The sequence below is a fragment of the Chironomus tepperi genome, unplaced genomic scaffold (assembly GCF_022539635.2).
Source record: "Chironomus tepperi strain 1889 unplaced genomic scaffold, CSIRO-AGI_Ctep_v1 contig_170, whole genome shotgun sequence".
Lineage (NCBI taxonomy): Eukaryota > Metazoa > Arthropoda > Insecta > Diptera > Chironomidae > Chironomus > Chironomus tepperi.
Window position 1 is genome coordinate 498,022 of NW_027226292.1, and position 9,284 is coordinate 507,305.

A 9,284-nucleotide genomic window follows, 5' to 3' on the forward strand; every position below is an offset into this window, starting at 1 on the left:
TTCAATAAAAAAGTATGTGGAAGAATGAAGTTGATTTGCTTTTGAGGTGTTTTTGGAAAAAACGCGTTCACTAAGAGAATAGCTGCAGAAATAACGTTTCAGGCAGGTTTTCTAGAGCAGTATCCCTAACAAACAAAGAGCATACTCTGCTCACTTTTTTGTGCATGCTTATTTGTATGAAAAAAGAATGATTTGAGTATGCTAATTAATATGAGTATGCTTTGTATGTTATGGTATGTTAAGGGATAGTAATGAAAATTAAATTAAATCAACAAATTCTATTCAGATTACTTAGACTCAATTAACTGGAATCAGCCAAATATTTATTTTAACTAAATGCGCTTAAAGTATCCACGACGTTGATTCTATCAAAATTCTTTCCTTTCCTTCCCAATCGTTAAAATCTTTTCTTTATGCACATTTTTTTTTTTATTTCTTTTCATTCTTATACATTTCTAAATGATGAAATTATCGCAAGATATGCTTTTTCAAAAGACGATTGTAAGCGGTAAAGTCGTAATATAATCATGCTATTTTATGCTCGTTATTCGCTACATTTCATCAAATTAACGAAATGAATATGCACTTGATGAGATTCACATTATAACTTTTACTCTGTTACTGCTCTCTTTTATGTGATTTTTTTTTATTCTGTTCAGCTTCTGGAACATAAAAGAACGATATATAGGATTAAACGTTTTTTTGATAATAAATTTTTTTCGATTCCATTTTGTCGTGACCCCAAAATTCTCCCAATTTTTTCATCTTTATTTATGTTCATATCTGAACTTTAACTGGCATTATACTGTACGTGAAATCCAGTAAAGTCTTTTTTTATTTATTTAAAATTTCGCTCAGTTTTTTTTTTCTCTACTTTTTTTTAATCAGATTTTAAAAAATTGCTTACTTCAAAGATTTTTAATTAGGTACATAAGTATTCACTTTCATTAAAATTTGTTAATTTTTCATTTTTTACCAAGGTATTTAAATGGAATGATTCAGAAATGTATTATAGGATCGGATGCTTCTAACTTATATTTAATTTTACGATCCAAATACCCTAAATAAAAAATTCCATCCTTGACTCACCATAATTTTAGTGATTTCAATTTTACAGTAAATTGACGCTCTCATTAGAAACATTTTAACATCATTTGAATAATTACTTCCAATTTTTTAAGGATTTGAGGTACATTTTAGAAATTGCGTTTGACATCCCTATTTTTATATGATTATATGATAGACTTAAAATACACTTTTAAACTAGTTGCTTGACAACATTACAGATTTTTTAAAAGTTGAGGGTTTTAAGCTATTTTCTATTCATTGATACAATTTTAAGCAGTTCAAAACATAATTGAGAACAAATCATTCTTATTCCAAACACAGTTTAATTGAACGACGTGTATAATATTATTACTAAATTATTTTTTTATGATATGTGACATAATATCAAGTAAATAAACATAAAATGTATTTATATGAAAGTTAATTTTTTATTGCATTTATAATGTTGTAAGCAATTGCAAGTAATTGCTACAAATTAAACGCATTAAAAGTATTTTTTATCTACTAAATTAGAAATGAGAACCTTAATTAAGAGATACATTTTAGAAAATCAAAAATAACAAAAACTTTTTGAATAAAGCTCATTTTCTCTAGATTTCTAGTTTTCTCTAAACGTATCTGATAATACTTGTTAAACTATAAGATAAACAAATCTTTTATAATTTTATGATAAATGACAATAGAGATCATAGTTACTTGACTGTCTATACGAGATCAATGTGTGTCATGATATAAAATTAACGGGAAAAAAATTTTCAAACTAAAAGCAGGGTTCTGTATAAAAAATAATCTTTAAATTATTCAATTTCTAGATGACTGTTTTTTTTTCATAAGTAATTTTTCGCAATTTCTTGCAGGTTTTTCTTGCTTATTAGTTTCATCGCAGATCTGTTTAATAAAAGACGTGATTCTAGTGAATTAAAAAAATGTTTATGTCAAAATTTTGCATTTTCTTAACATTTATAGTTTTTGTATTATCTTCAGATGTAAATGAAAGACAAAAAAGGTATATTCAAAGTAATAATTTCTATTATCCTCACGAATTACCTATCATAAAAAGAGTGTCCCATGTAAGTGCAATAAAAATTAGTTTTAATTCAAGCGACATAAATGAAGAAGTTACCAAATAGAACCCTTCTTTATTTGACGGCCATACGGCTAAGGTAGTTGAAAGAGATTTAGCAGAGCTTTCAAAGTTCCGTAGCGGAACCTTCTTCATTTGTGCCGCTCTGGTTAATAATATATTTATGAATTGAAATTTTATTTAACATTGTTTAAAATAAGAATTTTTAAAATATAAAAATTAAATACTGGGAAATTCCCATTATAAATTATTCGGTTTGAACAGGACCGAATTCCAATTTTGGATAAAATAAGATGCAAGGAGAACGAATACCTCTATCCGGGCGATAATTTTTTGGATTGGATGTATGTTAAAAGTTATAAAAAGAAAAAGAACAAGAAATATGATTTAAATAATCTTTTTTATTTAGTTGTGACTGTAAGCCCGGATTTTTGTTTTTCCCAGGCGATGCACGCTGCTATGAAGCATATAAACAAGGTAAGAAAAAATATTTACAACAAAACTGATCAAGTAACTAAAACGTTCTTAGTAATTCATAACGTATAGACATTTATGTAAATACTAAATCTATTCTTTTTGGCCAATATGAAAAAAGTATCTAAAATTATGGAAATGTTCATTTATTAAGTTACAAGTTTATTAAAAAGAAGTGTGCAATTCTCAATATTTAATATTTATTGAGACTATCATCCATTAATTATTACATAATTGCACTGATAATTTTCTTTACTATTAATTGTAAAGTATTAATTGCCTACAATAATATAATTCAATCTATGCTATGGATGCAATTTTTTATCCTTATTAAATCTTTGATCTCTTATTGCACACAAATAGACAATGAGCATGCTTTCCAAAATGAACGTGCTCGTGAGTATTCTAAATCAATAAAATTAAACATCCCACATAGCCAAATTGACACAAATGGAAGATCAACGTATTACTTAAAAATCTTCCATGTACGATACTTAAGGATAGTACATGGATCGTCCTAAGGACGTTATTGTCGTTCAGGATGTTAGATTTTTTGGATGATTTAATGGAACATTAATGTAATACATATGTATTACACTTATGTAATACTTTTGTATGGTTCTACATGGAAGAATAAAATTAATTTTTTTGGTAATTAATGAAAATTGCGAAACCAAAACTTTATTTAACATGAATTTTACATTTTTAAATTTCAAAAATAATTTAATTAGTTCTCCATTCAATCCATCAATGCACTAAAAAGAGAAAAAAGAAAAGAATAAAAAAATTAATGCTATAACTCACAAAATGACAAACCTACAAAAAAAATCATTAATTTCCTGGAAAAAAAGAATAATTAGATTAAAAGAGATATTAAAAGATCTGAAAATCGATAAAAAGAAGAGAAAACAGACCAAAATTAATATGATTTATAATTACAGAATTTTTAAAATTTTAAGTATTATAAATAAATTTTACTTACCAAATTGATAATTTTCTGCTTAAAAGGTCACTTACCAAACAATATTAAGACCCTGATTAAGACTTAAACGCTTAAAATACTTTTTAAAACACATTTTTTTCACATCACATTTTTTAAATTTTTATGTAAACAAATAACTCAAAGTTGGAAAAATTGCAAAATTGCTCAAAATTGTCTGTCTGGACTAAAAAAACAAAAATAATACATACATGTAAAAGATTTGGACTATACATGGATAATCCATTTATGTTATACATGAGTATTACAAAGATGTACTATTTTAGGATAGTACATAGATCTTCCTTCAATGTCAACGGAATATGTATGGAATATTTTGGTTATGTGGGATGGTCAATTTTGTAACCATTCTCATGAGCATGTTCTTTGTCAGATCGGAGTAATGGCACAAAAGTTTTCCGTAGTAATCAAACGAAGCTATATAGAGATGGTATTACTTTATCTGCTTTATTTACTATATTAAGACTTTTATAATTCATTTATAACATGTTAAAGATGCATTAATATTTTTTTAAACAGGACCTTGTAAAAATGGGGAAATTTTAGTATTATCAAAATCAAATAAATCTCCTAAATGTATTACAAATCAATGCATAAGAGACGGGGATGTGTATTATAAAAAACAATGCCATTCACTTGATAGTTCTAAGCCATGTGAAAAATTTTATCATCTAATTGGACGAAAAACATTTTTAACAGTCAGCCATTCGAATTTTGAGTTGACTTGCGCTGATGATGATCATATATTTGAATGCAATGGATTATGCTGCGTTCATTCAATAGGCCAAGAAAAGTGTATTAAAATAAAATCAAAATTACCAACAGCTCAAAGAAGAAATATATTAGGATTGTATTAGTCATTTGTCAAGAGCAACAGCTGATTGTGGAAAACAAGCAAAGTATTATAATCGTACTTTAAATGTTGAATGTTTAATGCTTTGTTCAACTAGGTAGTGTAAAACATTAAATTATCAATGTTTTAACAACAACATATGGGAATAACAACAAAGCATGCTGAGATAGATCAGTTGTGGTGATCGTCTATTACTGTTAAGACGTAGCTTAGAATCATTACTTGATTTTATTTACACAATAAAAAGAATCTCTCTGAGAAAATTATAAAATGGTTTCAATTAAAATCTTCTTATCATTTTTTGCGGTCATGAATTTTATCGAAGTTTTTGCTGCAAATAGTAATAGATCTAATGGAAGTGGAATAGTCTTTGAGACTGAAGATACGAATAAAAATCGTACATCTACTCATGTAAGTAATTTATAGAACACAAATGGAAATAATTTTAAAAATGACAAATTGATTAGAGTAGAATAATAAAAATAATTAATATGTATTACTATATATAGTCAGCATAAAATAACATTCTAATTTATAAGAGAGCTTGAGCGTAGTCTTATCACAGGGAATTTCCAAATGATTAACAGGATTTTTTAAACAAAAATATTTTACAACTTAATATGAATTAATTTGTTGAGATTGTGTTATATACACATAACTTATTATCAGGAATTTATTCTTTTTACTCCAGAATTCTGAAATATAACAAATTATTTTTAAAATTATCTAATGAATTCTCAAAATCTTAAGCAAATATTAACATTAATTATGTTTCAATTTTCAGAATAGAAAACCAATTTTAGATGTAGCTAAATGCGACTCAAAAACTGAACTTTTATATCCCGGTGACAATGATTCTGATTGGGTGTAAGTTGACTTAACTTTTCTAAACTATAAAAGTATGAATTGAAAAGAAAAGATTTATGTTGAGACTCGAGATATTGTGAAAAGGGAAACAGATTTTGACAAATATTTTCTTAATTGTTAAATATTAAAACATTTCAATTTTAGATGCGATTGCAAACCATCATTTTTATTCTATCCAGCTACACAAAAATGTTACCCAGCCTATACTCAAGGACCATGTCCAGCAGGGAATATATTAACTTTATCACATCAAAGTTCAGTTCCAAAATGTGAAAAAAATTCCTGTGATTTTGGAAAAGTTATGTTCCAAGGAAGCTGCAGTTCACTTAATAGTGAAGAAGGTTGTAAGGAATACAAAAAAATCATTGGAAGAGAAGTTCACTTAGTTGTTGATCCTACTACTCTCCAATTAACTTGTCGAGATGAAGATGACAAATTTAAGTGTGCTAATAATTGCTGCATTGGTAGTACAAGAGCTTACTACGGAAAATGTGATAACAGACAATAAAAAAATGCTAAATAATTAAATGCAATACTATAAAATACTGTAAAAACTACTTTACTAAAGAATGGAAATTCCAAATAAAACATGTTTAAAAACCAGTTTCATTGAAAAGATTGTTAAAACATTCACACTATGAAGTAGTGTCTTCTTCTCATATTGCATACGTTCAAAAATAAATTTCGACTCATTAAATTATCAGCACTAATTCGTATAAATCTCATTTTTATTCTAAAATCTTCAGTCATAAGAGAGAAGTTGTGGAAGAAAGAAGTAAAAAATGTTTAATAGAAAGTTGCTAATTTTTGTTCCTTTGCTTTTATTCATAACAATGTGCATTGCACAGCAGGTTCTTTATCAAGGCGTGGAAACTGATAAAAGTAAACAGCCAAAACATGTAAGCTATTTTCTCTATTTCCCAATCTCCTGATAGTGTTTTGAATTCTATTTAATCTAAATTGAGATTTTTTAGTGTTTTTCTTTATTAACCCCTCGTATGAACTTTGCTTGTCATTCAATCTTTCAGTTTCAAATAATCTTTGCATAACTAATTATCAGAAGTGGTATAGTGACATGACCTATGGCAATTATTGTTTCCTCACTCGAACAGTTCATTCATTTTATTTATGTGATTTTTTGTTCCTAACAAAATTATTAAAGATCTCGTCATCCATTGACTTTTAAAAATTAAAATGGGCGACTTTAATTTTATCTTTTATTTTAGAATAGGCAACCGATTGAGTCAGAAAAATGTTTGGAAGGAGAATTCCTATATCCAGGTTAAGACAGAAATCAAGTTTTTGTATCTTTTTAAAATCTCGGCATTAATTCTCTACTAGGTGACAATGAAAAAGACTGGGTTTGTGATTGTAAGCCAATATATGTATACCATCCAGAAACGATGAAATGTTATCAAGTCTTCGAACAAGGTATTGATCTCATTAATTTAAATTCAATAATATTAAAAGAATTTTTTGCATTCAAGGTCCTTGTAAAAATGGAGAGATTCTTGTTTTACCTCCTAAAAAGGCTTCTCCTAAATGTATAAGAAATACATGTGGCGGGAAGAAAGTTACCTTTAAAGGCAGATGTGTAAATTTAAATGAGAATTTAGGTTGCCCAAAACATTTGTTTGTTCAAGTAGATCCATCTTCTTTACAATTAAATTGTTCCTTTAATTTGGGAGTTCGTTTTGATGATGAAACTCCATCGGCTCCTCTTGATTATAATTTACTTTCTGTTGATGATAAAGGATCATATTGCTTGCCTGGAGGGAAACGATCACAAGAAGAAAAATGCATTGATACTCCAGTGTAATTTACTTTTTCATAAAAAAAGAAGACATGTACAATTTTTGTAAAAAGGAAGTGAATTAAAAACTTATTTCAATTCGAAATTGTATAAAACTAATTAAACTTTTAACACAACAAACAAGTATTTGATTAGCTTTCTTCTTTAAAATTCTTTGTATCATCCTCGTTATCATCGTCACTTAGAACGTCATCTGCGTCTTCAGGACGTGTATGCATTTTAATCAGTGCCTTTTCTAAAACGTCCACGAAAGCACAGCTTTCATATTCTGGCCAATTTATAAATTCATTAAATGTTGTTAATATTTGTGTAGGTGTAAGATTTCCAAATTGTGTAAAGATATTAATATTGTCAACAAAATCGTTAACTATTAATGAAGTAGAAGGTGCTACAAACGACGGTAGACTATTTCCATCGGTGCAAGGATAAAGAATTTCCGGTTTTTTCGTTGGTTTTGCATTTACAATTAATCTTGGTCCACAACCAGGAATCCAGCGTCTATAAATATTAAAAATGCTAATAAAAACAAAATTTGCATAAATGTCAATAGATAGCTTACTCTAATGTCGGTATAACTTGCTTCTTTCTACTGGATAAATGCTGTTTCACATAAAACCAAAGAGCTGGCAAATGATTAGGTGTGCAATATTGAAAGAGGTTTCTTCTTGGAACGACTCTAATTAAGTACATATAATCAAAGTCTGTGAGTAAAATTTTTCCTACTTTTGGCGAATTTGTTGGTGTTGCTCTCCAAGGCAAAAAGTGTTTTCTATCAATTTTAGATATAAATTCATATTCAAATAAAAGTTGAAATAAAACAGATGTTGGACGGTATAAAAAATAGCCTGCTGATGGTGATGCTGCTAGTTGCTATAATAAAAGAATAAATTTTGTAAAACATAATTGTTAATAAAAGTAATATAATTAAATCTTACAATGAAAATAGGAGGAGGTAGACAAAGAAACATCTCAAATCGTCCGACGGCCGAAAATCCAATTTGAAAGATAATAGAATTGATGAAATCTTTGAAAAACTTTGCTGAACCAATGCATGCAAATAATCGAGCACAAGTATCGTCATCAAATTCTTTCCTTTGGATTTTATCAAACAATAGTTCCACGCGATTTCCATCATCAAGTTTATCTAGATATCCCATTTTCCAGAGTCCAATAAAATCGCATTGTTTAAGTGATATTTTCCTGTGCTGACTTTTGTGCAATATTATCTATACATAGACATTTATATTAGTAGAATCAAAATTTAAAAATAAAATAAAGTTGAAACTCACAGCTAATTTATCAAAAAGTTGCTCATGTGCTTCATAAAGGAATAAATCGTTGTCAGTTTCGGTAATTAATTTCTCTGTTAATAAGCCGATTCCCGGATTAATTTCCATAATCAATTTATCAGCCGGCAAGTCTTTTTTTATTGAATTTGCTATGGTCGATGCAGCTAAGTTACTAGCTATATAAAAATTATCTGGAGTTTTTCCTCTTTTCTTTACAAAAAAAGTCTCTGGAAAGCTATGAGCCACTTTTCCTTCTGGATTATTAAAATGTTTATAAACTTCCTTTTCTTTTATCGTAGCATTTTTTCTTTTTGGTAATTTTAATTCTTTTACAACTTTTGTCGATAATAATCGGTGAATAATTTCTAAATTTTTTGAAGTATAAATACTAAACAATCCTTTTCTAGTCAACATAATTAACAATGTTTTTAAACGCTTTTTTTATATCACAAATGTTAATCAAAACACACTTTTTAAACTTCCGCGCTAGATTAATTTCAAATTAAAGAGGTTTGGTTTTAACTTGATTCCGACAAAAACAAAAGAAGTAGTAGATTTTATATTTTTTGATACCTATTTAAGTGTTAAAATAAATAATAATGTAATTATGTTTGTCGTAGTCCAATACGAAGATTATTATAGTTCATTCTTAATCGTAAAGCATTAGAATTGGCTAATGCTCGTATGTTTTATATTCACCATTTTGTTTACAACCAGTTCACTATCACAACAACAGTTATTTTTTGAACCTCATTTTCAAATTTTGAACTACGGTTATTTTCAAAAGATTTTGAATTTTATTAGAACGTTTATTTTTCATTAATCTCTTAAAAAAT

The 9,284-nt window shown here is 27.6% G+C and overlaps 4 protein-coding genes across 4 annotated transcripts; 3 read left to right on the top strand and 1 right to left on the bottom strand.

The window, feature by feature from the left end:
• Window positions 1–1,955: 1,955 nt before the first annotated feature.
• Window positions 1,956–4,750, top strand: LOC139088704 (uncharacterized). Its single transcript, XM_070637968.1, has 4 exons — window positions 1,956–2,138; window positions 2,417–2,496; window positions 2,562–2,629; window positions 4,146–4,750. The coding sequence occupies exons 1-4, from the start codon at window positions 1,995–1,997 to the stop codon at window positions 4,481–4,483; spliced, it is 630 nt and encodes a 209-aa protein (XP_070494069.1). The 5' UTR covers window positions 1,956–1,994; the 3' UTR covers window positions 4,484–4,750.
• On the top strand, window positions 4,750–5,949 carry LOC139088706 (uncharacterized). The gene is made up of 3 exons (XM_070637970.1): window positions 4,750–4,890; window positions 5,264–5,346; window positions 5,491–5,949. The coding sequence occupies exons 1-3, from the start codon at window positions 4,750–4,752 to the stop codon at window positions 5,852–5,854; spliced, it is 588 nt and encodes a 195-aa protein (XP_070494071.1). The 3' UTR covers window positions 5,855–5,949.
• Window positions 5,950–6,071: 122 nt separating this feature from the next.
• LOC139088705 (uncharacterized) lies at window positions 6,072–7,244 on the top strand. Its single transcript, XM_070637969.1, has 4 exons — window positions 6,072–6,245; window positions 6,573–6,627; window positions 6,688–6,777; window positions 6,834–7,244. The coding sequence occupies exons 1-4, from the start codon at window positions 6,129–6,131 to the stop codon at window positions 7,163–7,165; spliced, it is 594 nt and encodes a 197-aa protein (XP_070494070.1). The 5' UTR covers window positions 6,072–6,128; the 3' UTR covers window positions 7,166–7,244.
• On the bottom strand, window positions 7,200–8,918 carry mtTFB2 (mitochondrial transcription factor B2). The gene is made up of 4 exons (XM_070637967.1): window positions 8,449–8,918; window positions 8,095–8,385; window positions 7,719–8,029; window positions 7,200–7,657 (listed from the first exon to the last, which is right to left on the bottom strand). The coding sequence occupies exons 1-4, from the start codon at window positions 8,860–8,862 to the stop codon at window positions 7,291–7,293; spliced, it is 1,383 nt and encodes a 460-aa protein (XP_070494068.1). The 5' UTR covers window positions 8,863–8,918; the 3' UTR covers window positions 7,200–7,290.
• Window positions 8,919–9,284: the final 366 nt, after the last annotated feature.

Bases quoted from the DNA above. Each gene is read 5' to 3' on its own strand.
- LOC139088704 (XM_070637968.1), top strand. From the start codon at position 1,995: ATGTTTATGTCAAAATTTTGCATTTTCTTAACATTTATAGTTTTTGTA. The intron at 2,139-2,416 runs GTAAGTGCAATA...CGGTTTGAACAG, and splicing joins TCATAAAAAGAGTGTCCCAT to GACCGAATTCCAATTTTGGA. The intron at 2,630-4,145 runs GTAAGAAAAAAT...TTTTTTAAACAG, and splicing joins CTATGAAGCATATAAACAAG to GACCTTGTAAAAATGGGGAA.
- LOC139088706 (XM_070637970.1), top strand. From the start codon at position 4,750: ATGGTTTCAATTAAAATCTTCTTATCATTTTTTGCGGTCATGAATTTT. The intron at 4,891-5,263 runs GTAAGTAATTTA...TTCAATTTTCAG, and splicing joins AAAATCGTACATCTACTCAT to AATAGAAAACCAATTTTAGA. The intron at 5,347-5,490 runs GTAAGTTGACTT...TTTCAATTTTAG, and splicing joins GACAATGATTCTGATTGGGT to ATGCGATTGCAAACCATCAT.
- LOC139088705 (XM_070637969.1), top strand. From the start codon at position 6,129: ATGTTTAATAGAAAGTTGCTAATTTTTGTTCCTTTGCTTTTATTCATA. The intron at 6,246-6,572 runs GTAAGCTATTTT...CTTTTATTTTAG, and splicing joins AAAGTAAACAGCCAAAACAT to AATAGGCAACCGATTGAGTC. The intron at 6,628-6,687 runs GTTAAGACAGAA...ATTCTCTACTAG, and splicing joins AGGAGAATTCCTATATCCAG to GTGACAATGAAAAAGACTGG.
- mtTFB2 (XM_070637967.1), bottom strand. From the start codon at position 8,862: ATGTTGACTAGAAAAGGATTGTTTAGTATTTATACTTCAAAAAATTTA. The intron at 8,386-8,448 runs GTGAGTTTCAAC...GTCTATGTATAG, and splicing joins AACTTTTTGATAAATTAGCT to ATAATATTGCACAAAAGTCA. The intron at 8,030-8,094 runs GTAAGATTTAAT...CTTTTATTATAG, and splicing joins TACCTCCTCCTATTTTCATT to CAACTAGCAGCATCACCATC.